Source organism: Strix uralensis, chromosome 38 (assembly GCF_047716275.1).
Source record: "Strix uralensis isolate ZFMK-TIS-50842 chromosome 38, bStrUra1, whole genome shotgun sequence".
In the NCBI taxonomy this organism is placed as follows: Eukaryota; Metazoa; Chordata; class Aves; order Strigiformes; family Strigidae; genus Strix; species Strix uralensis.
The window spans coordinates 679,900-706,582 of NC_134009.1; the positions used below are offsets into that span (position 1 = coordinate 679,900).

General features: G+C 55.2%; 1 protein-coding gene across 1 annotated transcript; it reads right to left on the minus strand.

Annotated features, from left to right (window-relative positions):
• LOC141937198 (LIM homeobox transcription factor 1-alpha-like) lies at positions 1-25,697 on the minus strand. Its single transcript, XM_074854735.1, has 9 exons — positions 25,502-25,697; positions 24,960-25,037; positions 21,277-21,463; positions 2,934-3,166; positions 2,300-2,457; positions 2,141-2,218; positions 1,248-1,383; positions 734-892; positions 1-155 (listed from the first exon to the last, which is right to left on the minus strand). Exons 1-9 carry the CDS (start codon positions 25,695-25,697, stop codon positions 1-3), a joined length of 1,380 nt encoding a protein of 459 aa, XP_074710836.1.
• Positions 25,698-26,683: the final 986 nt, after the last annotated feature.

The following is a 26,683-nucleotide window of genomic DNA, read 5'->3' on the forward strand; positions in this document are numbered from 1 at the left end:
TCAGGATGTGAAGTAGGAGCTCTGCATGGAGTAGAGTCGGTCAATGGGGTTGCCCACGCGGGCTTGGAGGAGGTTGGCTTCAGCTGTGGACAGCAGGCAGTCTCCCAGGTGGCTGATGCTCTCACTGTCCATATCGTGAAAAACTCCTTCAGAGTCTAGAGGAGGAAGGAAAAGGAAATGAGTGGGAACATGGCGTGTGAGGGTGACAGCAGGGCCATGTTTCACCCAGAGCAATGGTCAGCAGGGCTGCTATGAGGTGAGCCCCTCACACAGGACCAGCTTTAGGTGTAACTCTTTCCTGCCTCACTCAAATCACAGAATCCCAGAATCATTCAGGTTGGAAGAGACCCTTGGGATCATCGAGTCCAACCATCAGCCCGACTCTGCAAAGTTCTCCCCTACACCACATCCCCCAATATCTCATCTAAATGACCCTTAAACCCCTCCAGGGATGGTGACCCCACCCCCTCCCCGGGCAGCCTATTCCACTGTCTGAGTTGGATTTCACGTTGGATGGAGTGAAGACCCCAGCCCTGCTCCCTGGCCCCTAGCAGAACTCAGTCTGAGGCTCTGGCCTCCACAAACTGCTGAGAAAGACTCAGCCCAAAGTCCAGGTCCTGCGGAGCGCTCACTGCTGCTGGGCTGTGTCACAGCAGAGTTGGCTTTTCATGACTTGGAGTGCTCCGTGCAGCTTTGACACAGAGACAGGACAATCTCCCCACCGCTCTCCTACCGTAGGGGTGCAGATGGTCCCCTGGCAGCTGGGGCGGTGTCAGCCCTTGTCTGTACAAGTCTGTGCTGTAGCCGTTCTGGTCCAGGGGCAGCAGCTGCTGCTGGGGGATCCTGGGGTAGGGGACCATGAGCCCATCCAGGCCGTGAACACTCGCGCCGTCTAAAGACACAACCGGTGGGATGGGTTGAAGCAAAGGGTGTGCAGCACGCGCTGGGGCAGAGCACTGTCACAAGAACATTATTGACGTTGCTGCAGCGGTATTTGGTGCATACATGCAACAGAAAAGCCCCGTCGTCTTCTCAAAAAGAGGAGGTACGTGCTGCGTCACGAGTGCCCGGGAGTCTGGCTGGACATTACCAAGTTATTCCAGCTTGTACGTACCAATTCAGTTACAACCCGCCTGCTTTTTGCTAATCTCTTCCTGCGCCCGTTCTCGCTCAAATCCATCCGAGTCAATCCCCTCCGTCCCAGCCTGTGGCCCCCAGAGCTGTCACCGTGTGCCGTGGCTCCTCACCTTCGCTGTCATCGTTGCTCTGCCGGCTGTTGCGGCCGGTCCCGCGGCCGGTCCCTAAGCGAGGGTTGCCCAGCTGGTCTTGCTCCTGCTGTTGCTGCTGCTGCTGCTGTTGTTGCCTGCGGGCAATCTTCTTCATCTGCAGGGAGACGGAGACCCCGCGTTTGAGGGTTTGACTGAGAGAGGAGGGGAAAGGGTCACGTTTAACACAGCAGCGGCCACGGCCACCTGCCTTGCACAGAGACCGAGCCCGGCCGTGGCACAGCCCTGCTCAGGCTCCTCGCGGTGAATCCTCTGCAGTCGGCCCTGCCTGAGAAACAGGGCTGGCAGGAAAGGCTGTATTACCTCTGTGGGAGATGCCATTTGCAGTTTAAAAAACAAACAGGTTTGTTTTATGACAAAGTGAGGTTTTCAAAGCCACGTATTTCCTGGTTTTGCCCTTTAAATTCTGCAAAATTAGAAATGTTTCAACTTCTAGAAGAAAGAAGTGGGAAATCCTTCTAGTCTTTCTATAGTGGGGGCGAAAAAGCGAGTAGAAAAAGAGTAATAAAAAAACCCCACAACGTGGAAAATCACAGAACCACAGAATCATCAAGGTTGGAAAAGCCCTTGAAGATCACCTAGTCCAACCACTAACCTAACACTGACCGTTCTCAAAATGTTAAACCCTGCAAACATCTATAATTAATTGATTTTTATATTTCTCTTTAAGCTTGTGCTACTACTAGATAGTGGCCTGTAGGACCAGGGGGACCTGTGGTTTGGTCCTGCAGAGCTGTTCTTCTAATAATTTTTTCTTTTTCTAAGCTATTCTACGTTTCCTTTTACCTGAACGAGCGTGTGGGGTATCCCACAGGCAGGCAGAACCCAGCTGTGGCCCAGGAACCGACACTCACCTTGGCTCTTTGGTTCTGGAACCAGACCTGAACCACCCGCACAGTCAAGCCCGTCTCGGCTGCCAGGGTCTCTCTCACCTGTCCACAAAACCCGGAGAGCTGAATCAGAACTTAAGTTGCACTTAAAAGGATTCAAGCCAAGGAGTGGCCTCCTTATACCTTTCTGCAGGGTTTTGAGGAAACCTCGAAGGAGGCCTTGAACGCCCGCCGCTGCTGCGTGGTGAGGATGGTGCGCGGGCGCTTGGAGCGCTTGTGGTCTTTGCTCTCCTCGCCGCCTTTGCCGTGCGAGTGGCTGCCGTCCTCGTCCTCGCTTTTCACTGCAATGGAAGATCAGTAGCAGGGATTCAGCAGAGAGCCACCTTCCTGAGCCATCTCCCAGGGCAAGGATCCAGAGAAACTTTGACCTTCCAATAACTTTGACCTTCCAATCGCACCTTCTAAGGTGCGATTGGAGCAGAAGTGTGGAGTGAAGCCAGGAAAGCTCATGGACCGAGCTGGGGCTCAGGGGAACGCTGTCAATTCTGAGACAGCGCTGAAGGGCCGGCCTGGCCCCGTTTGTCCCTTCTGCTACGTCTCAGCCCATCCAGACCTCTCCAGATCGGTCGAGTGGATCTCGGCAGCCTGGTACCCCCTTGGCTGCCTATCACCAGGGGGAAGAGATGCTAAAACCTCCACCTACCTCCATCTCCTCCCTCCGCATCCTTCCCCGTAGCTAATTAAGGCCTAAGCAGTACCTGCCCTCTGCAAGGCTCGCCCCGGTTCCCCACCCTTGGCTCCAGCCTCGGCCCCTCACCAGACTCAGTGGGCGCAGGGCTGATAGCGCTCAGCATTTCCTTCTCCTTCTCGTAGTCGCTGCGGCACAGCAGCTGCCCCTCTTTGAGCACAAACTCGTCTCCCCGCTGCAGGCGCCGCTCGCACTCGCAGCAGTAGAAGCAGTGAACGTGGTAGACGTTCTCCAGCACCCGCATGATGAGCTCGGAGGGGGCGATCGCCTTCAGGCAGCTGCTGCACTTGGTCTGGAACAACCTGCAAAGAAGGTCCCGGCGGTTGGGTGTCGGGCAGGGAAGATCAGCCCTGGGTTGGGGCTCAGGAAGCCAAGGGAGGAAGGGGGTGGGTGTTTGGAGCTGTGCTAGCACATCCCAGCAAGGAGCGGACATCCCAGTTGTGTTTTGGGGCTTTCTGACCCTCCATGGGACCAGGGAAGAACACGAACTTGCCTGGCCCATCAGGACAGAGATCCATGTCCCCTCTTCCTCTCCAGGGCTGTTCACTGCCTGGCTTTGTTAGGTTGCTCCTAGTGAGAGGACTTTACGGACCCAGGGCCTGGAGGAGCCTTACGCAGGGAGTCCCACGGGAGAGGCTGTTTGTGCCCCATGCCGTGTCCAGAGAGAGAAATAAACAACTGCTGAGCGCCCCGCGTACAGAGCAGATGGTTCTGATGAAGTAATTTGGGATCTAAACAAATGTGAGCGGTGGTGGCTGCCGGCTGACAGCTTCTATTTAGCCACTTGACAAGAGAAAGTAATAAAATAGGGATTAATTAGGCTGTTGTTTAAACACACAGGATCTTCCCCACCAGCAGGGAACTCATAAACTGGGATTGAGAACAAGACTGGGTTAATCCTCCTGGCAAACTCTGCGGAGCAGGATGAAGAGGCTTACAGGGGTGGGCTCATCCCTTCCAAATACCACCCTGGATTTGTGCTGTGCGGTGGCTTTCGGCTGAAGTGTCTGGGACATTCCAACTGGAATGGTGTGGGATTTCTCTCTCCTTTGTGTGAGTGTGTTTGTGTGCATGTTCCCCTCTCCTTCCCTGTCTCTCTCTCCCCTCTTCCTCTTTGTCTTTCTGTAATTCACACTTGAAAAATAATAGTCGAATTTGAGTTGAAAAAGCTGGGAGTAAAGAGCAGCCTTTTAACCACAACCTCGCACTGTCTTAACGAAGGAGCAAACCAGGACTGTGTTCCAGGCACAATCCCAGTCCGAATCTGGGCTGAGTCCAAATCTGTCCCTTTCCTAACACCAACGTCCTTCTGTTACAGCAGAAATGAAATAGTAAAAAGAATAAAAAAGACCCAACAATAGAGCCAGCCCACAATCATGGCTATCTGGGATCAGTCGGGACCATGTGACATATTACTAAACATTAAGTTATTTACGTTCCTGGACTTTAAGCCCAGATGGAAGATAACGGTGATCTAGTCCAACCCAGAGACTCTCGCCCAGGGATTCCCACCTCGGGCCTGGATGTGCGGCGAAGGGCAGCCAGCCGCGCTCTGGGGGCTCCGAGGCAAGGAGGATCTTCCGCATCCATTTGGAAGAGGTTCCAGAGGCCAACTAACTCCTCATTCCTTATTTCCACTTGGAATCTTACTTTATTCCATGCCCAGCAACTAGACTTTGTCATGTCTTTATCTTCTTGAGAACCGCTTATAATTAGTTATGCTGATTGTGGGTTCTTCCTGCCAGGTCTCTGTCCCTCGTCCTTCAAACAACTGGTTTAGAAGTGAGTGCTGACTTTTCTTTGCATCTCAGCTGGGAGAATTACTGTCCCCGAAGAAAGATCTGCCTGGCTTTGCTGTATGCTGTTGTGTAGCTGAATCTAGTAGCGCAAATATCACTTGACTTTGAGACAAGCCCCATGCTCCCGTCTGGTCTTACCGTACCTTTCAGAGACAGGTTTACACCCAGGCCAAGCTGGTTCTGCCCCAGAGCCCCAAAGCCAGGGACAGACACATTAAGAACGTAGACCGGACAAACAGAAGCTTTACTTCAATATCCCGACCTGACTCCGAGTAAGGAAGAGGATAGTTTAGGAAAACACTGGTGGAAAACTCCCTGTCTTGTTTCACACTTGTGTTTTCTTAATTATTTTTATCCATATAGATTCTGGACATTCCCTGGGTCCTTTTATATTTCCAGCCTCAGTGATATCACTGGTTGCTTGTGGAAAATGTCCAGAATTTTTTTCTTTTTGCTTAGCCAAGGTAGGTAGAGGAAAGCTTTGAGCATGATGTGCTCCTGACTGCGAGCAGGCTGACAGCGAGAGGGATGGAGCAGAACAAGGAAATGTGGAGACAGATGTCGGAGCCGGGAAAGGAGACCTATTCACCTGCAAGGCACCAAGCCGATTCCTCCCGCTGCTGTTGGGACGAGGCAGTTAGCAAGCCTTATTTAAAGATGCTGTCATGTGCCAGATTTCCATGAAAAGGGCTTTTTTGCAGCTATCAGGTGAGGGAAGCGCCGTTACTGCAGCGTAACTCAATAACGCTTTTGGCAGCGCAAGGCCTGCACCCTCCCATCTCCCAGCTAAGCCCTGAAAACAAATCCGCTCTGCTTTGTACTAATTGAAGAAAACATTCAGCAAGCAGCTCATAAACACGGTGTCAGCTCGCATTACACAAAATTAAAATTCTCAGCCCCTCCAACACCAGGAATTCCTAAAGAGGCTGGTTTTAATATTGCCTGAATCCGTTTAAGTCAAGGTAATATTGTTTGGGTTGCCATAGGAACAAAATACATCTCCGTTGCTGGCAGTGGGTTACAAGGAGGCTTGGGAGGCTGTGCTGCGGACGCGGCTACACAGTGTCTAGAAGCGGCTGCCTGGAGAAACTATGCTGAGGGACAGTCCCAAAAATAAGCAGGTTCCCAGGTTCATAACGAAAAGTGCATTTAGGCACAGCAGTGACACGAGCAAGACCTCTGTGTGCTCCCGGAGAAGAGCAGAGCCTCAGCAGCAGTGGCAGGACCACTTCGAAGTGCCTGTGACTCACAACAACTATATCCCATGTCGTTTGGAAAGACCCTTACGCCTCCTGAGCCTCATAGTCCACGTGCCTCCACTTGTATTTTGACCAAGTCTCCCCACATCCTTACTTAACACCCTGGTTTCCTCAAAATCCCAGCTGAGTTTGATTTCTGTTCAAGATTTCCTTACAGGAGATGTAAGGCTATCAACTTTTATTCCTGGGAATGTTCAGAAGCCGTCCAGCGAGCAGAGGCAGGCGCATTCACGCAGGTACATATCCCATGTCCTTCTTACCAGCTTGCCGCTAATTACCTTTGCAAAGGTAATTAGGTAGAACGATAGAATTTGATTTTCCTGCCAGGGGAGGGCTCACCTTGATGGAAAAAGTGTCAGTAGCAGGAAGGCAGATGGGCTTATAAGCGGGAACATCTCTGGGATTTGCAAAGGCGGCGGCTCTGGAGCAAGAGGAGCAGTTACTCACAAGTCAGCTTCATGAGAGAGGCTTGGGGTGACAGGGACAGGGTTTGGCAGCCGGTTCGTCACCCTGACGGACACTCGAGGCACGAGGACCAGCGCTGGGGGCAGAAGCAGCCTGGCAGCTGCCTGACGGAGGACAAGCACATCTGTACCGTTTGCCAACTCGGAGGCAGCACGTGTCACCCAGGCGGGATGAAGACACAGGGCATCCTCAGAGAGCTCTGGCGCTGGGCCGGAGGCCAAATCCGCCGCCTGCCCACGCTCTTCCTGCCGGGAGGTACTTGGGGCCGGCTCTGGGGCCGCACGGCTGCCACATCTGCCGAAAAGGCTGAGCGCTGCCGGCCTGCAGGACACGGGCAGCAACGCCCTGGAAGCCCAAACGCTATTTCTCTTTTTCTCTTTTACGCCTGGACGCTGCAGCAGCGCCCAGAATCTTCTTGATGCTTCCTGAAATCTTGGTCCCAACAGCATCCTGCAGCAAGGAGTTACATACTCTGTGAAAACCAATTCCTTGATTTGATCCCCTCACCCTACCTACAGCATCACCGTCTCGTTTTTACCATTAACAATCCACTTTTCCTTTAATTACAAAACAGTTGGGGAGGGCTCAGCGTGTAAATTCAGTTCAATAAAGTTTCAAAGCGTGGAGCAGCGGGAAGAGGAATCACAGCGCAGCGACCACGTGCGTCTGTCCGGCTTTTGCACCCAGCTGAGGAGCCTTGAGATCTTTCTACATTTTTTCAGATATTTCATGGACTTCATTTATCAGACTTTAGTGCTGGTAAAACACCCCAGCGCCCAACTCTCCGTTAATCCTTGCTGATCGTCCCTGTCACCGCTCAGGGCACCGCGGGCTCTGCCGATGGCTCTGGAGGAGAAGCAGCCCAGCTCCCAGCTCTCCAGATGGGGATGAGCAGAGCAGCAAGTTATTTGAGAACCTCTCTGACCTGCCATGGCCCAGAGAAGACGCTGACCCAGGCCTGGGAAGGGTAATTTGGGGGGCACACGATGGTCTCGACGGGATTAAAAGGTGTTAATGAAGCAAGGAATAAGCTGGGAGGCCTGTGCTTCATGAAACTAGCTTATTTAGTTAGGGTTTAGTCAAAATGAAGCAGTCCAGGCTTAAGCAAGGTCTGTTTACTTAACATTGAGCTGCAAAATCCATTGTAGCCGTCTGAAATATTGAAGTGGAACTTGCAAAGCCTCTTTCCAGATTTCGGGCTGGGGGCTGAGGGCGTGATGGGGAAGGGGACACGCAAGGGAAACGAGGAGGCAGCAGCAGCACAATATGCTCTTTCATTCCCTACCACAACAGCCATTTCCCCCAATTCAGCGATACAGAGTGGCACCAGGGGATTAAGGGGGGAAAATTTCCTTCTGCTTAATTTCTGACTTCTTCCAGCAACGTCTGGGTCAGAGAGAGAAGGAGTAATTTGGGGGCAACAGTTACCTTTGCTCTCCATTCCCTCCAGAGCTCTTCATAGGTTACATGAATAGATTTACCCCCAGAAAGGAACTTTGTAAGTGTGTAATTATGCAATTGTGCCTCTTGTCAGAAATGGCCAAGACTCAAACATTCTCAAACTTCCTCTAATGTGAGCGTGTACACCGGAAAAGAAGTCTTCAGAAGTCAAAGCTTACCAAAGCCAAACTGCCTGCTGCGTGCAAAGCTCTGCCCCGAGGAGCGGAAAAAACAAATTTAAAGTAACAGGTGTTATCATTGCACTTAAATGTTTCACTAAAAGGCAGAAGGATGGGGAAGGAGTCGAAGAGCCACTGTGGCACTATTGCTGTTGCATCTTCACGGTCGCACAGAGGGAATGACCCGACCTTCTCCATCCAGCGCTGGAAATGGAAGGGTGAGGGCAGCACCACAGTCACGTAGGACAGAAGGATTTTGGGTCGGAGCAAAGAGATCTCCCCAGAGCTTTGCATCTAGCACCACGAGCAGCATTTAATGTAATTGCGCTCGGTTATAAAAAGTAGCCAAAAAAACTTCATCTCGTAAGTGTGGTCCTGCTTGGCTGGACCCTGTAAATGCCCTTGGCACCCACCCAGAAGGTAAGAGGTGTTACAAGCTCCGCTCCCTGGGCTTGATTCTGTTCATGTCAGCGATGAAAACCGAGGCTGAAACCCCCCCCAACCACTACCACTGCCGAAAACCTAAACCACAAGCAAAACAGAAAAGCAAAACAACACCAAAGAGGTTCCCAAAGCCAGAGAGATTCATAAATATTAAAGTGACACGAGTGAAATGCTACTGAAAGATTTAATACTGTGCTGCTGCTCTGTCCCTCAAGGGGTTAAACCCCCCACTGCGAGGATATTACTGCCAGCACGGTGGCACTGAGCCATCACCATATAATCTGATGAACTCTTTTATTAAATTTCACAGGCCTGTCTTCTTTATTAAAATCTCCCAGAATTCATAGGGCGCCTGTCATATCACTGCTGAATGCTAACAAAAAATGTGGGTTGGTTGTTTTTTTTTCCCCCCTTTTCCCTGAGTACTGCCAGGGAGGGATTGTGTTGCGGTGAGTGGCTCTGTCAGGTGAAGGAGAGGTGGGAGGGATGGTGCTACCGGCTAAAGTACAGTGGGAAAAGGGGGCTGCGTGCTTTTGCAAGCATGTACCCCCCCAAACCATCCCCCTCCACACCCCACAGCCGTTCCCTGCAGACAGAGCTCCGTGGCCAGGAAAATGGGTCGTAAAACTGAGTTTTACCTGTCTCCGTGCTTTCTTTCCTGGAGGGGCAGCTCGCAGCACGCAGCCCTTCCCAAAGCCCGCTGTGAGTTTGCAGGGAGGGATCAGCGTGGCAGGACCACACTCTCCCCAGGAGCCAGCGTGAACCGCTGCTTCCGAGGAGGAAAAGGAGCAGACTCCCTCCAAACCCACCCAGGGCGGCGGGTGACAGCTCAGGGTGTACCCTGAGCCATTCGCCCCCGCCCTCGGCTTGGAGCTGCTGACACCCCATTTCACATCCAAGCTGCCCTGCGCTCCCAGCCCCGCAAGAGCCCTCCTAAACTGAAAATACTCTGTCGCTGGGGCTGTGCCACGGAGGGGAATCCAGCGCCTGCCATCACCCTCACTGCTGCGAAGCCGAGGCAAAAATGCTCCTGCTCTGCTTTAATCCCACATGAGGCTGCCTCTGAGCTGTAGGAAGGTGGGATTCAGCTGTTGAATCTCTACAGACTGGAACTAGGCTGCAGCTTTGGTTTTATGTTCTTTAGAGTATACTCTAAATGCTTTTTTTTTTTTAATATTTCCAACAGGAGACCGTGGGAGTCCTACCCCGAGCTGAGCGGGGCACAGCAGACTGCGGGAGGCCCGGAGCTGCGCTGAGCAAGTGCAGCATTTATTTCTCTGGAGCCCGTGCAAAGTTCCCACCATAATTCGGAAGCTCTTGTGGGCTCCTGCTCTTGCTGTTTTTTCAAGGATATTCTGCAAGGTGTCCGGAATGACGGAGCAAAGCTAGTGCAGGGTAGAGGAGGTGGGTCCTGCCCCAAGCCAGCCACCCCCGGAGAGCGGCATTGCCCTCTTCTTTTTGGAATTATTTTCTTTTTCAAGTGCAGACAGTAGTGCCTTGGCGAGCTGCCCCACTTTAGGGCTCAGGCTGATTCTTACTGCACACAGAGCTCTTAGGAAGCTCCAATCCCTAGTTCAAAAAAATGGGAACAGCATCGCTATGGGGATTCCACCTTTTTGGGAAGAGACAAAGTACCTCCCTGCTGTCCCCTGGGAAGGGAACCATCAGCTCCTTTCTCTCTCCTCTTGTTTTCCCCCTCCCCGCTCAACAAGACACAAACCAAAAAACTCGCTCCAGGTCCACAGGTTTAAAGTTGGGAGTTATCAATTCATATTGATTTTGTCCTGCCTTATTGCATGGCTCCGGGAAGCCTCCGCATCTCCATTAGTATGCCTGGCAGGAGAAGGGTTCCTTCGCTTAGTAGCTAGGGGTGATATTACCGATCCAGATAGTATCCAAACTCAATATCCTGTTTCTCCTTTTCTCATTTCCTGTTTGCAGGTCTGAATGCTGGCGTTGTCACAGCGAGACGGGGGAAGGCAGGGAAAAAGAGAGACAGCAGGACAGTGTGTGCACGGGAGAGGGAGGGCTGGCGGTGGGGGTATTAATGGGGGAAGTGAGGGGGAGGGAGGTAGAAGGGCTGCAGACACTTTTATTACAGATTTAATAATGACAAAAGAACATCATTAAACATTCATTAGAATTATTTAATTAAATTTTACTTTGGAAGGGGGGAAAAAAAAGAGATTAGATATGATGTAAAAAGCAATATTGATTGAGAAAAGAACAAGCTTGGGAGATGTGATTTAAATTAAACTCTGCGCTCGCTCCCTCTCCTCTCTGTTTTAAACGAGGAATGGGGCGTGTGGTGGCACAGGGGACGGCTTGGTAGCACACAGCAGTAACGGGGCACCGTGGCTGGGCAGGGCTGCTGCCTGCCACCAGGAACGACATTTCCCTCATCCCATCCTAACGTAGCGACCGGAGCCAACTTTTCCTGGCAAAATGCCCCCGGTGCCTTGGGAAGGGTTTCAGAGCTCCGCGCCCTGGGCTGAGCTGGGCAGGTGACAAGCTGGAGGTGGGCACTTGGCAACTGGAAACTGTAGTCCCTGGCCGTGTCCTGCTAGAGTTTTTCATAGCTCTGGGCATTTCCTCTCGGCGCTGTGGGGATGAGGAGTCACAGAGCAGCCTCACTGCAAGGGCTGAGAATAAGTCCTTTAAAGTCCTTTAAAGCAGGACTCGGTTTAGAAAGAATTAACGTGCTCATACAAGACAGCCGTGGCCCAAGACATGGCTGGGACAATATTTCAGCAAAAAGCCAAGCCTGTGTTAAGGATTGGGAAGAGGAGAGGTACGCTTCTACGACCTCAGGAAAAAAAATGGAGTGTAAAGTTGCCTTAATGAGTGATCTGCTCCAGAGAGAGCACGCCAAGCTAACGCAGTCGGCTTCTGAATCCCTCTGCATGGATGCTCGTAAGGCAGATACCAGTTAAACATAATCCAGATTTTAAAAAGCTAAAGAGATTTTTTTTTAAACCGTGAAAGCTGTTAAACTGTCACTTAACAGGAACCCACTTGTTTAACTCAAGAAACTGGCTGACTTAACAGTGAGGGAGATCTCCGTCTACAGACCAGCCCGCCTTGTGATGGAGGGGTAGGAATAAAGAGAAGGGAAGTTAAAAGTGAGAAGAAAGAAAAGAAGAGAATAAAAAAAAGGCAAGCCAAAGCCTCAGGGCCCAGGTGACAAACTGCAGCGTAGACTCTCCCAGTCCACAAAGCCACCAGCAAGTTGTACACAGGCGGTCTGTGACCCAAAGCAGCGCGGTAGCTTTGCTGCACCTCCGAGACGAACTGGGATTACTAGTTTAAACCTGAGTCTAGATTAACAAGGCAGCTTCCCCTTTGGCAGTAGCTGAGAAAAGGCTGCCTGGTCGTGCACAAGCCCATTAAACGGGTGCGGTGCTGCGTGGCTGCTCGTTTCTCTGCTGAAACTGTGGCCCTAAATTTACCTAAAGCCCTAATTTTAAAAGCACCAAAAGTGAATGACACAGCTTTTTGTGATTAATGTAACCAGTTTAACAGCATATTGTTAATTAACCTGTGTATCTTTTTTTTTTACAGCCTGAGCTTCTTTCTAGCTACAACTTTCTCCTGGCACCAGCAAAACCACATCCAGGAATCAGCAAAGGGATTTAGGTGCTGCTTCTCCTCACAAGCTGACCGGCTCCGATACACCGCGGCTGTATCGGTGGGACCCCAACAGTGGAAAAAACCTCCCTGAGCAGTCAAAGATGTGTGAAGCTGCCACCGAGATAGTTAGGATAAACTGTAATTAACCAAATTTAAGCTTAATTGCATTAAGGGTGAGAGAGAAATGAAAGCTGGAAGCAGATTATGGATCTGGCTTATAATTCAATTTGTGCAACAGCTAGGAAGGAGGGGGGCACATTCTCCAGCAGCGTGTTAGCAACGCGGGAGGAGGCGTGGGGCTACCCGGGCTCTCGAGCCCCTCGGTGAGTGGGAACAGCAGAGGGAAAGAGAGGGGGACTGGGGAGCAGAAGGTAGGAAAATACCTTGGGAGAAAAAGGGAGAAAGAGCAACTTAACCCCTCCCAGACGGCTGGGGGGACAGGTCAGAGGGTCTCATTTTTGGGGTGCTGGGTGCCACCAACAGCACTCGCTCAACATTGTCACCTTTAGTGCCCAGGCTTCTCAAAGGAAACGGAGGACGAAGAAACTGGGTGATGGATTGTCAGTGCAACACTTGCAGTGTTAGACAAGTTTAGAAATAAAAGAAATGTGGTAATATGGGGATGGCAGCACCTCTCTGATAAATCACTTTCCCCTAAATCCTCACAATCAGCCCCACCAGCTGTGGGGTCTCCACGTTAGTGCAAACTCTTTGCTGAGACCGAGTGCCTCTAAAAACCTTCTAGTGGCCCCTCTCTAAAGGATCTAGAAGAGAGAAGAACCGGGTCTGGGCTCCCCTTGTGCTCCAGCAATCTCCTAGTCTGGGAGAAAACTGGTTTCTTAAAGCATTAACAGTTGAGGATGCCTGTCGGGATGGTTGTGCTGGATGGGAGCCTCTCCTGCCTGCCTGCCTGCCTGCCTGCCCGCCTGCCTGCCTGCCCTCCTGCCTGCCCTCCTGCCTGCCTGCCTGCCTGCCTGCCCTCCTGCCTGCCCTCCTGCCTGCCTGCCCGCCTGCCTGCCTGCTGTCTCCAGCGCTGCAGCCCCTGGCACTGCTGGAAGCTGCCTCTCAGGAGTTTATTTCTGGCACCTTTGCCTTCGCGGCTGCCCTCTTGTGGTCCCTGGTCCTGGACTGAGAGAGATGCTGCGGCCAGAAGCAGGAGCATGGGACAGCCTCCAACCCTTGGGCGCTTTCAAAACTCAGAAATTGTTGTCCCAGAGCCCTCCCCGGTGGGCTGCTTTAGGAGCTGGCGCTGGGAGAGTTGACAGAGCAGCGTGTCGGCTTTCCTGCAAGCGAGCTGCAGCGCTCGGTGCGTGCGGGAAACATCCAGCCCCCCCAGGTGCGAGGGGTCCGCGGTATTCCAGGCGGTATTCCAGGCACGGAGAGGGGAATGGAGGTGCTGGGATGAGAACTGCACCAGCACCCGGAGCTCTAACCCTGGTCCTTGCCTGCTAGCCCAGCCTTGCAGCAAGCCCTGCTCCTCGCCCAGACACCAGCTCTCTCAGGGCAGGAACCCACAAACTGGAGTTGTGCTGGGTCTAAACCGAATTAACCTGGGGGAAATACTGCCAGCCACGCTGTCCGAACCCAGCCAGGCCCTGCGTCCAGTGCAAACCCTCACAGCCACCCCTGACCTGAGCGAGACCTCCCTCCTCCTTCCCCAGCCCCATGTGCTGCGGCCAAGCCCGGAGCGAGCCTGGGGAGCTCTGCAAGCCGGGCTGGGAGCAAGGCAAGGTAGAGCTGTAGCCCGTCTATCAGCGCCACGTTAATAAGCTCAGCCCTGAAGAGCTGGCTGTCGAAGCCTGTGCCGCTCTGAGACTGCTGGACCATGTCCACCTCCCCAGCCCCAGGTGGTGGCATCCTCGATATCTGCTTCGTGCCCGAAAAGTCACCTGCAGCCTGAAAGGGATAAGAAACATCTTTCACTGGAAGCGCCGAGGATCCAAAACCTTTACAACCACTCGATTGTTAAGGTACATCTGTGTCCTCTGGTTGGGGGGAGACGGTACCATGAATTATGGCTGTTTACTTTGATATCTAAGTCTTTTTTGGGGTCATATTTTCCTTTTCCTCATCGTAAGAGAAAGCAAATTTTTTTTTGCAGGCAGGCATAACTGACATTAGACTATGGTCACAGGGCTCCAGGAGCTGGGTGGTTAAGAAAACTCTGCCCAGTAATAGTATGAAAGTTGGTGACATGGGGTCTGGGAGACACTCAAAGCCATGGGACACAAAACAAGGAAGGAAAAAACCAGCCCAAAAGAGGAAGAGTATCTATCAAAGTAAATTACATTTAATTAAACTAGAAAAATAATGTGCCACACAGAGAAAAAAGTTCTTCCTCCCCCAGGTATTCCCCCCATTAGAAAAACAATCCAACAGCGATGGGGAACAGACAGCACGTGGTGGCTGGTCTCTTAATCGCGCTCAAGGCGCATCTGCATATTTCTTTCATTTCGCAGTGATTATAGAGTTAGTGTTTAATTTCCTGGGCCCTGCGAACAAACCAATGCAAGGGAACAGTGAGAACTGGGGTAGGAACAGCTTTGTGTAATTAACGTCATTAATCATCAGACGGGCTTCGCTCTCAGTGGGAGACGGGGCTCAACCACCCACCCGGCGAGGCAGGAGGAAATATTTGGGATGGGGGAAAAAGGCACGAGATTTTGTGATTGGGTTGTTCACCGAAGCTTTGGGGAGCTGGTCCTGCTCCATGGCAGCGCTCACGCCGTGTCCAACAGACGTACGGCTGCAAACCCACCATGGCTGTCCTAAAAACAGGCCCCCAAGCTCTATCCCAGGTTCAAGCTGCCCAATTTCTGCGCTACTGAGGCCCTACCGGTCCTCCCCGGTGGAGCAGGGATGGCTGCAGTGACCTCCCCAGTTTGGAGGAGCAAAGTATCTCAAGGTACCAGCTGTGGGTGCTCCTCGGAGGACCAGCGACAACTCGCCCTGCTAATGGGTGCTACCGAAGGGTGACAGGACTTGGTCCCATCATCCAGCCCAGGGGAGCTGGAAGGAGCTGCCGGCTCGTTCCTTCCCACCTCCTTCGTCCCCTCGGCTCCCGTTGTGCTACTCATGGAGGTACCCGCAGGGTCTGTTAGCCGGGCACGCGGGCTCCATTCATCACTGCCTTGTCAAGGGTGCTCATTATCTCATTTATTTGCTCACTTCTCAGAGCGCTGTCACTTTTCATTACCTCCCTCCAGCCGGACGGAGAGGGAGGGCCAGGAGAAGACATGACTTGGGGGGACCCCGTCGCTCAGCAGACGGAGGAGCCCCGTGGCCGAGCGGGGCAGGAGGGATGGATTGGTAAAGCAAGGTGGGACGGGCAACCAGAAGCCCCTTTTTAAGAGTAGTAGCTTTCATCAGCCCTTGCAATCCGTCACATTTTGGCACCGTTTTGCCCTCAAGTCCCTGTTTTTTGGGTGATAAATACACCTCAAGCACCATTTTTTAATATCATCATGCCTAGGAAACACTCTGATAATTTCTGAGCTGACCAAATGTCCCAAACACCGCAAAGCGGAAGGCGAAGCTTTTATACTTAAAAGCCAAAACAATCCCACCACAAGAAGAAAAAAAACCCAACAAATCCTTCTGGTTTCAACACCAATTTCATCATTTTTAAGGCCTGACTTCTGCTTCTGGAATGCAATGGGGTTTGCACACAGCGCCTGGGCTCATTCTTGTCCTGTCCCAACTGCTCCTACCCGGGAGATCTTTGCTCGGAGGGGAGCCCTCCCACATGGTTTTAAACATTAACCAGCTTGCTCAGAAGAGTTGCCAAGTGCTCGGTCGGGGTCAGTCCCCGATATTCGGGCAGGGAGGGTCACTGCCTGGTTGGCAGGGAGAAGCAGGGCTGCTGCCTACTCCTCGGCTGTTCTCTGGATGTACAAGAGACTTTTGGTCCCCTTTACCCTCCCTCCACATCCCAGCCGTCGCCTGAGCCCACATCTTTAACCTGCTTACTCCGCCCGATGAAAAAAGTCAGCTCCTATTTCCTGTTTTTCAAGCAACTCCGTTCGTATCACAGCGCTCGCCTTCTCCTAACCTGCACAGCCCAGAAAATTGGCCAAAGAGGTTAAAGGTCCCCAAAGGATGATGCTGGATGTCACCCCAGGGTACCAAAATACCTATCTGGCAGCTGTGCACCAAACTTGGGGCCCAAGTTTCCCGTCTCTGCTCTCTGAACACCCCTGCTCGGCAGGCAGGGGCAGCTGAGGTGGGTTTTTAAGGTGGATGAGCTTCTCCTGGTTCAGAAGGATCTCCCTAAACCTTGGCCACCCTTTCGTGGGCTTTCAAAACCCTCATGGCTGGGAATACTATCTCAGCTTCATGTGCAGCACTAGAATCTGCCCCTCTCACCCGGCCTAGCTCCAAGAGGACCCCAGAACGGATGGAGGCAACGCCGATGGCTGCGATGTGCTGGTCAACCCCTCCTCAACCCTCTTGCCTCTACAACCAGATGGAGAAACCGCGTGATTCGGGCAAAGACCGGGGACCATGAGGGCACTGGCGAGGACTTGGTCTGTGCTCAGCTGTGCCGGTCACGTGCCAGCAGTCGCTCGGCAGTGGAGAAGCTGCAAGTCAGGTTCGAGCCGAGTTCACCCCGTATCTCTACAGAGGACGAGCAAATCATCTCCACATGGGCAAAAGGAGAGTGTGGAGGAGAGGGGGAAGGCTGCCAGCGCAAGGCTGCGGTTCAGATCCCTCTTGACAGCTCCCCGGCAGCCCCCACATCGCCTGTCATTCCACAAAACAAACTTCAAAGTAAACAAGGCGCCCAGGACCGGGCCGTTGCAGCCACTCTATCATCGTTCAGGAGTATTTTTCCTTCCTTCCCCGCCTCCTCCTGAGCCATTGCATTTACACGAGCTGCCCGGAGCTGGATTTACAGGGCAGGTGCCTGAGCAAAGCGCAGGAGAGCTGGCTGGGCCCCAGGCAAGAGGGGAAGAGGAGAGTTTCACAAAAGCCTTCAGATTGTGGTTTTATATGATAGGGACTGCAGAACAACATCCATCTTCAGGCTTAACATTTCATCTCTAGATCAACAGTCCGTTCCTTCCCCCACGTTCAGCTGCAGCTGCTGGCTTATCTCTCCATTAAAGCATTTTCCTCTTATTGCACAGTTTCACATGAGAAGGAATAAATGCCAGATGGGTCTCCCCTCCAGGTCACCACGCTGCAAGCCCTGGTCTACGCCGCAGCCCAGGGCGACACTGGATTCTGCAGTCTGGGATTCATCGCTGGCCAAAACCACGAACTTTGGAAAGTCAAGGCCAAGAATGAATCCTCTGGAGGACAAGATTTCCAAACAGGAGGACTGAGAGTTTGCCTCCCTGGAAATTCCCATGCTGGAAGCACAAAGGTGCTGAGCAGAGATGCCTTCAAAAGTGCCTGAAGCACCAACTTTCAAAAGCATTTAAGGAGTTGGAGACCCTAAGGGGTGTTTTTGAAACTGGCCGAGATACTTTGGCGCACAGAAGCGGGATGGAGCAGACCGTGCCAGGGGTCTGCAGCCCTGCAGCTGCAGCCGAATGCAGCACGGCGCTAGGAAAACCAGCGTGGCCACGCTATCCTGCCCAAAAATCAAAGCAAAAAAGCAACGTTGGAGGCTGAGGTCTCTCCACGTGGAAATGCCGTCACTGGCCTCGGGTCAGGCCCCCAATTGCCTGGAGGAGGAGACGATGCTCCTTACAGACCGGTCTTGCAAACATGTTTTTATCTGGTTATTCTTAACCACAGTGGACAAACCCACTCCAGCGCCTGGTTCCTGTCTACCTGCAACGCAGCCAAAGCCACGACCTTACAGACTTCCACCTCCCTTGGGTCAAAGCATCCTGGGACCCTCACCCTTTGCCGGGACGGTGTGGGTGCTGCTGTGCTCGTGCAACCTGTCCTTCCTCTCCACGTCAAGCTGTGGCTGTGCCTGCCCAGCTCCTTGTCCCTGCCTCTCCCAGCCACCCTGGGGAAGTGGGCAAGCCCCCATATTTTTATTACCATTCCCATCGCTGCCAAGCGCTTGCGTCAGTGGCTGGGAGGAGGCTGCGCCCTCCTTTATGAAGCACAGGGAAGATAAGATTGAACTGTTCAGTCTTTAAGAGGATGCTGCCAAACTTCAGGGCATTGATGGAGCATCTTCCTGGCAGCATCCTTGGATGTTTGTGTGTCCCATCACCAGCTCTCCCCAGTGGCACCAGCTGCAGGACATCACAACCAGAGACAAGTTTTCCGGGCAGCAGCACTGTCCCCCCACTAATATTTCAGCGGAAGTCTCGATACAGGAGGGATGAGCTGGGAGGGAGCATGTGGGAGCACTTTGTGCTGTGCCCACAGGAGATGCTTATTTGGCAGAGGAGAACCAAGGAACCACCACCATCAGCACGAGCCACCAACCAAGCCCGATCCATTGCCCTGGTGCCATGGCATTAATGGCATCGCCAGCAGCCTTGGTGACAAGCAGCGATGTCATGGAGCTGCTGAGCTCTGAGGAGCTCCCTATCCCAGGGAGGGAGAAGCTCACAGTGTTTCCTGATGTAGCTGAAGTTTGCTGGAGTGTCACCAGGGTTGTTTAGCTCTCTTGCGAGAGGCAGAAGGAAAGGCAGCAGCCTTCAAGCCATCCCCTGCCTTCCAGCCATCCCCTGCCCTGCTGCAGGGTGGACGACGCCAGCAGCCAGTGTGGAAGCAGCTCCGTTTATTTACAGCCATGATCAAAGTGCTCTGTGCCAAGAGATAACCGCCGGCAGGCTCGACCCTGCCCCGGCTCTGTGGAGTGATGCCGCTTGGTTGGCACATCCAGGCAGGAGGCTGTGGCGTTGGCTCATCCTTCACTGCCAGGAGCAGGTCCCGCACTCCCATCAGGCTCTTCCAGCTTATCTCTTGTTCCCGAGATGCTGAAGGAAAGGGGGTGGCCAGCAGACGGGCTCTCACCACTCAGAGTTCAGGGATCAGCCTTCGGGGAAACAAGTGGCTTGTGCCACATCACACCCCCCCCTAAAAAAATGCCATCTGGGGGTCGTTGAGGCTGCCAGGGGAGGGCAGAACTGAGGACATGAGGCTGTCCTGAGAGGGCAGCCCCTTTCCCTGTCCTCCCGGACTCATTTCCAGCAGCTGCTCTGCTGCAAAATGCTTCCAGGCTGCAAAAAATGGGGGTGCACAAATAGGCTCCCTGGGCTTCCCGGTGCCCTTTGGAAAGGGACGTCACCAGAGTCTGAAGGAAAGCGAAGGGTGAAGGCTCCAGTTTCCAACCAGAGCGGGTCAGAGTGAAGGGGAAAGGATTTCCCTGTGACCACAGAGCCAAAGAGTGGCAGAGGGAGGAGATTCTCCATCCCGTGTTCACCTCCCAACAGTGTGAGAAGTGCTAACAGAAGCACCTGAGTGGCCGTGTTAAAAAAAGTGCGTTTACAGAATCCCAGAATCCCAGAATCCAGTTTATGACCACTAAAGGCAAAAAACCCTTCACTGCTTTAGTGCTGGGGCAGGATGCGGCCACTCCGCCAGCTCAGGCGCGGCCGCAATTCGGGGACGTGCTGCGGGAGATGCTGCTCTTTGAGTTTTGCAGACAAGGCTGAGTTTGGGATAAATCTAAAAACCCGATTTTTTCCGAGGATTTCACATGCAGCAATGGTTATATTTATCAAATCACGCAGCGCAGAGCAGGTGTCTCCTCCCCCCGCGGTCCCACAGCCCCTCCAGGTACCTGCCACGCGTTCGTTTTAGGGCTGTCTCCCTCCATATCCACCACCACAACCCAGCTTTCACTTACAAAATGCTCTCAGCCCCTCCGGCTCCGCGGGCCGCTTCGCTCTGTTCAGCTCCCTCTGGACTCGCTAACGCTCAGACACCTCATTTGACGCGCAATTAAAATTATACACAAGCAGAGGAGCGCGACAGCCCTGTCTTCTCCTGGAAGCCTTGGCAAGGTGGTCAAAAGCAAATGAAGTTGGACTAGATGATTGTTGTAGGTCCCTTCCAACAAATTATTCTATTCTATTCTATTCTATTCTATTCTATTCTATTCTATTCTATTCTATTCTATTCTATTCTATTCTATTCTATTCTATTCTATTCTATTCTTTTATTTCTTTTCCATTCTATTCTATTCTTTTTCTATTTCTCTTTTACCTCTCCTCTCCTCTCCTCTCCTCTCCTCTCCTCTCCTCTCCTCTCCTCTCCTCTCCTCTCCTCTCCTCTCCTCTCCTCTCCTCTCCTCTCCTCTCCTCTCCTCTCCTCTCCTCTCCTCTCCTCTCCTCTCCTCTCCTCTCCTCTCCTCTCCTCTCCTCTCCTCTCCTCTCCTCTCCTCTCCTCTCCTCTCCTCTCCTCTCCTCTCCCCTCCCCTCCCCTCCCCTCCCCTCCCCTCCCCTCCCCTCCCTTCCCTTTCCCTTTCCCTTTCCCTTTCCCTTTCCCTTTCCCTTTCCCTTTCCCTTTCCCTTTCCCTTTCCCTTTCCCTTTCCCTTTCCCTTTCCCTTTCCCTTTCCCTTTCCCTTTCCTTTTCCATTCTACACACGTGGTAGTGTTGGCCCTCCCGAGGGGACAGCGTTGCCACCACGAGCAGAGCCGAGCCCAGCCCCTGCCCACGGCACAGACAGGTACAACCACGCGGTGTAACCACAGACGGGGGCTCCCACCACCCCAGGAGCGGGTCCCCTCTCGCCCCCAGGAGCGGGTGCCCCACTGCAGGAGCGCGCCGGGCTCCCAGCGTAAGGGGAAGGGGACATCCCACCCCGTCCTTGCCCGAGCTGCTCCTCGCCCCGGGAGCAGGACCTCTGCTGCAAAGCGAAGCTCTGTGAGTTAAACCTGCCGGCCCACGTGTCGCAGGAGGACGAGGCACGGAGCGCTGTCACCTCCTGGGTGGCCTTCACTTCTTGAAAAGCATTGCGCCAGCCCACAGCTCATCCTTTCTGCCTCCTCAGCCAACAGCTCATCCCTTCCTCCTCCTCCTCCCTGCCATGTCACCATGGTAAATCAAAGCCAAACACCGTCCCTCTCTTTGGCAACACCCCTCTGCAGGACACCTCTGTGTCCTTATCACCCCCCCCGGTCCTCGCCAGCCGACCTGACCCCGACACCACGATGCCCGTTCCCAACCCGCCCTCCCAGAACCCCACCTCCTGCCCAAACCCACCCTGCCTCCAGCACAGCCACGACAGAGCCAAGAGGGAAGGAAAAAAAATCAGAGAAACTCAGCGGCACTTACTTCTCGTAGTCGTGTTTGCAGTAGAGCTGCCGGTTGCGGCAGTAGCAGGTCCCGGAGAGCGGCTGCAGGCAGACGGTGCATTTCACGCAGCCTTCGTGCCACGAGCGCTCGTTGACACGCAGGAGGAACCGGTCGGAGATGGGGGTGTCGCAGCCGGCGCACACCTCCCGCATCTTGGAGTCTGAACCTGGGCAGCGGGGAAAAGGCGGCGTGAAAAGGAGGATCACGTCCTGCAGTGACAGTGTGTGTCTTTTGGGAGGGGGTGATGCTTAGCCTCACATAACTCCTTGCAATCATCCACTGTTGGGTTTTGCTTTGTTTTCTTAGAGCCACGTGGCATTAGTGTAGGAGAGGGAGAAGGGAGGCTCAGCATGGAGTTTTTTTGTGACAACCTTGGAAATAAATGTCAAAGTTGGCTCTGCAAAAGCAGCAGGTTTTGGGTTTCTCCGTAGGTGGTAAATTCCTGGTGAACCCCAAGCCCACGGCTCTGGCACTGTATAAATCACAGAGGACACACATTTGGGAACGGGAGAGCAAATATATGTGTGTCTCGATGGGAGACTGGGTGCTGAGCTTGTTGGAAACCTTGGTCAGGGTCAGAGGACAGACCTGCATCTGAATTTCATCCAGTTTCACCCCAGATTTGGTGCTAAGAGCTGCTTAAAAAGGCTCCAGAGCTTTGGCATTTTTTTCCTCCTCGGTGTTATCAACATGTAAATCTATGGCTGCTCTTCAAAGGCTTCATCAGGAGAACTTCAAGGTAAAGGAGGGAGCAATAAATACGCTATCTGGTGCGCTGGATCTGGGCTGCGGGCTGAGCCAGGCAGCGGCACCCTCTCCGATGTCCACAACCTCCACCCTGCCAAGCTCCTTGGCTTTTACGAGCACTTATCTCTGTCCTCTCCAGCCTCTCGATGCTTTTACCCTCCTGTCAGCTTGTGGATCCCAGGGTAACACCCGCCCAAGCCCCCTTGGAGGGTCGGGAGGTTGATGGTGTCCCATGGACGACACAGTGAGCTGCCAAGGGCTGCTGCACCTTGGAGGAACGTGGGGTTGAAGGGGAACACTAAGCCCAGCTCTAATTTGGGCACCGTCCCAGGGCAAGGAGACAAAGCCAACCAGTAGCACTGGCAAATGGCAGGAGACGCGTTCCAGTGGAGAGCGCGCGCCTCTGCGCCAGGCTGCGAGACCCAGAGGAGCATCTCCAGCAAAAGGGGATTTTCTGCTTCTCCGGGAAGGTGTCGAGACCTTCCCAGCCCCACAGATCTTCTCTCCCAGGCTCTGGGAAGCAGCGCTTACACCTGCCCACACTCCTCCGCTGGGGAAGATCCCGGCCAGGACCCTGAATCAGCCCATCAGCAACTTGTTTTCCAGCTCCTTGGTCTCCTCCGGCCCAAATGGGTGGCAGGAGGATGGATGAGCGGGGCATGGAGCAGACAGGACCGCCACGGTGGAGGCAAAATGCCGGCAGACAGAAAGTATCCGCGAGCAGGAAGCTTTCAGAACACTTTTTCTGTCAAGCTTTAGCTTTCCCGAAGTCCTGAAATCATTTGAAACCGCGGCAAATGCTCTCTGCTGTGAAGGGCGCTGCTGCTGTTACACCAGCGCAGGAGGGATTGTTTGCAGGGAGCAAATCGGGCTAATTTGGGCTTTCTAGGCACCCAAAAATGGGGGTGTCTTGTGCTAAAGCAGCTTCTGCCCCACTTTATTGCGGTGTTTGGGTTTGGGTCCTGCATCTCCAGCATCCCAGCCGGCGCCGCAGCCAGCTGAGCCTGCAGACGTGCCTGGGCGATGCCGGACGTTGCGGCAAGCCGAGTCCTTTGCAGCTCCCAGACTCGGCACAGCTCGTTAATTAAGTGCTGGGACCTGGAAATCGGGTGACAGCATCAGCTGGAGAGGGGACCAGACCCTGCCAGCCCTCCTTGCGGATCGGGATCCAGCAGATCAGGAGTGGAAATGAGGATTTTAGCCCAAGAAGAGGAAAAATGAATGTCTGCTGCGCTGCTGGTGGTGCGGGAGCAGCAGCACGAGAGCTGTCAGGGTGCAGCTCCGTAACGCCAGGAGTGGCCAAGGCAACAAGCAACCACGTCCCAGGGGCTGCAGGCACGTGCAGGGGTTTGCTGCAAATATTTATCCCACGTCAAGCCTCCACACCTCACTTTTTCCTCCCTTATTAATGGCTGGAGTCACATATTTTCAGCCTTCTTGACTTTGACCCCGCGGGCTGCGTGTCACTGCGGGACCAGCCAAAGCTCCAGTGGGTTAGAGGCATCTGGGACTAAAAATCCCCAACTCCTCTTTAATTTAGGGGGAAGAAGCAAGGAATAATCTAACAGTAAATTAGTCTGAGAGCAGATAGTTAAATTGCCAGGGAGCTCCAGGAATGTGGGATCAGTTTAAAAGGGAGAGACACAAAACTTCAGCCCGGGGATGTTTGTCCCTCCCTCTGGCTCCGTGAGCAGGCAGGAGGATGCCAGAGATTTGGGATGGCAGGAGGCAGCAAAATCCTGCCTGCTGCCTGCTGCCTGCCTGTGCTGTGGCTCGGGATGCACGGGCAGGGCCCGGAGAGGAGGTTTCTGCCCAGAGATAAGTCACAGCTGAGTCTCGCTCGGCACAAGGCCACGAACACAGCGATGCCGTAACACAACGGGAGAGGAGCGAGCGATCCCGAGCTCCGGGGGGAAGAGGGGACATGAAAAATCCTGGGAAAACTGTCGGCCTGCCTGAAACCCCCGCAGCCAGCCCGGGAGAAAGAGGCAAAACTGAAAGTAAAGGAGATTCTGCCCTAAAGACCATCAGGCTTCTAAAAACGCAACAGTTTGGGCTTGCAAATATGTTAAGGAAGAGGAACCCCGGCCCACCATGTTGTGTCTCTCTGTGAAAGGGAAAAGGGACGACGAGGGGGACACGACCCGGCAGGGACGCGCGGGGAGGCAGCTCTGGGTGCCTCGGCCAGAATTAACCCCCCGCATCCAGACACCCCCCCACGGCCTGTGAACCCCCCGCCGGCTCCGGGGGTCAGACATCCTCACTGTCGGCAAAACTTGGGGTCGGCAAAGGCAGCGCTGGCCGGCGGCTGGGCTGGGCGAGGGCCGCGGCGCCGCGGCGGGGCCCTGCACGAGCTGCTCCCCCAAACCACCGGGGCACCGGGATCAACTGAGGCTCCGGTGGGGTTTATCCGGAGGGGTCGGGGCGGACAAGGGATGGATGTTCGCGGTGTCCCCGGCCCTTCCGGGCTCTGCGCCCTGGGCCGGTGCCGTTTGCCGTTAAGGACAAGCTCAGCTGCTTTGGGGTTGCCCGATGGCATTTTGCAGCGTGCCAACATCTCGCCGTGGCTTTTGCCTCCTCCAAACTGGCAAACCCCAAAGCCAGGCTGAGTGAGGGGGGTGCTCCCCCCTTCGCCAGGTCACCCCGACAATGCCAGGGGGGACGGAATCTCCTTCCCGAGCGGGGACTAAACGCCGCAGAGGAGCGGGAGATGCCGTTGACGGCCGAGGGGATGATGCGGTTGGGAGAAAACGGGCAGGGCCGGCGGGTCCAGCTGCAACTTGCGGCCACGCCGAGGCCCCCGGAGCGGCCCGGGGAGGAGGAGGAGGATGGGGCGGGCAGCTGGGGGGGCTGAGGGGGTCCCCGCTCCCCACTCCCCGGTGTGTGACCCCGCTCCCGGTCTCTCCGGCACTCACCGAAGCCCAGGACCGGCGTTGCCTGCTGCAGGCAGGACGGAGCCTCTTCCGTCTTCATGCCGGCGGCCAGCGCGGGGGCTGCGGGCGGAGAGGAGCCGTAAGAACCGGGACCGGTCACCCCCCCTCCCGGTGCGTCGGGGGCTCCCCGGTGCCTCCCGGTCGTTTGCCACCTCCCGGAGCTCCGCTTAACGAACGGCAACGAAATCCCGGCGGCGGCGGCGGCCACCCGCCCCTCTCCTCCCGGTCCCGTTGGGGTTAAGCCCGACCTTGCCCCCGGCATCCCCGGAGCCCGCACCAGGGGCTGCGCCGGGGGCTGCGGCCGCGGGGCTTCCCCCCCCCCCCCCTTCCCTATCCCGTCCTGTCGGGACACGGCGGCCCGACGGGTCCCTGCGCTGCCAGTGCCGGTGCCGGTGCCGGTGTCTCCGGTCACGGACGGGGCGCACCCCCGTGTCACCCCCTCCCCCGCCCTCCACGGGGCATCCCCCGCCGGTCGGTTACCGGCATCACATCCCCGCCCGTCCCGTCTACGCGCGGGCACTTACCGGGATAACGATACCGGCAGCGGTACCGGCAGCGATACCGGCAGGGAGGGGAAGGGAGAGGAGCGGAGCGGGGCGCGATCGTGCGCGGGGCAGAGCGCGCAGCCCCCGCCCGTGTCCGCGCCCGCGCCCGTGAGCGCCGCCGCCCCCCGCCTCCCCCGGGAGCGCGCCTGAGCCGGGAGCGCGTCGGGGGCCCCATCAAGGCGGGGACCCCCCCCGCTCCGGTCTGGACACCCCCTGCCCCCCCGCTCCCCGCTCCCCCCGGGGGGTTGATGCCGGCAGAGCCCGGTGCGCCCAAAAGGCGATACCGACGGCGTCCCCGGCGGCGGGTGTCGTGACAGAGGCCGCGCTGCTCACGACAGGGACTGTCGCAGGCAACGGGGGAGGCTCCGCGGGGTCCGGACCGTCGCGGGGCGGGGGTGAGGGGGGGAGCGGGGGGCTCCGCGCCGCCGGTCTCGTTAATCCGCCGCCGCTCACCGCGGGGCCGCCGGGCTCTCTCACGACAGCGCTGTCGGCGACAGGGCAGGCGGCGGCGCGTCCTCCCGCCGTCGGGGCGGGCGCGGGGGGCGGCGGAGTGGGGGCCGGGGCTCCGCCGGGTCCGTGACCCTCCCGCGACTCCTCGAACGAATCCGCCGCCGGTATCGTCCGGGGAACCGGCGCGAGGAGGGGGGACGGGGCCAACCGGGACCGAGCGGCGGGGCCGAGCCCCGGAACCGGGCACCGGGCGGGACCCCGGGGCTGCCGCCGCGGTGGGGTGTCCCGGGAGCTGCCTTCGGGTTGGGGGGGGGGCACGGCCGGGGACCCCCGGCACCGGGCGGCTGAGAGCGGCTCCCGGCCGCTCCCTGCAGCGCACACGTGTCGGCACAACCGCACCTGGCAGGGCACGGACAGCCCGGAGTGTGCACACACACACACACGCGTGTGTACACCCGCCCCTGCAGCACACACACCCTCTAATGTGCACACACACGTGCACACATGTGTGCACACTCTCTCCTGCAGCACGCACCCCCCCCGTAGTGCACACATCCACACACACACGTGCACACACCCACTCCCTGCACAACACACACCCTGTAGTGCTCACACACACACATGCGTGTGCACACCCCCTCCCATAGCACATGCACACCCTATAGTGTTCACACACACACACACGTGTGCACACACCCACACCCTACATGA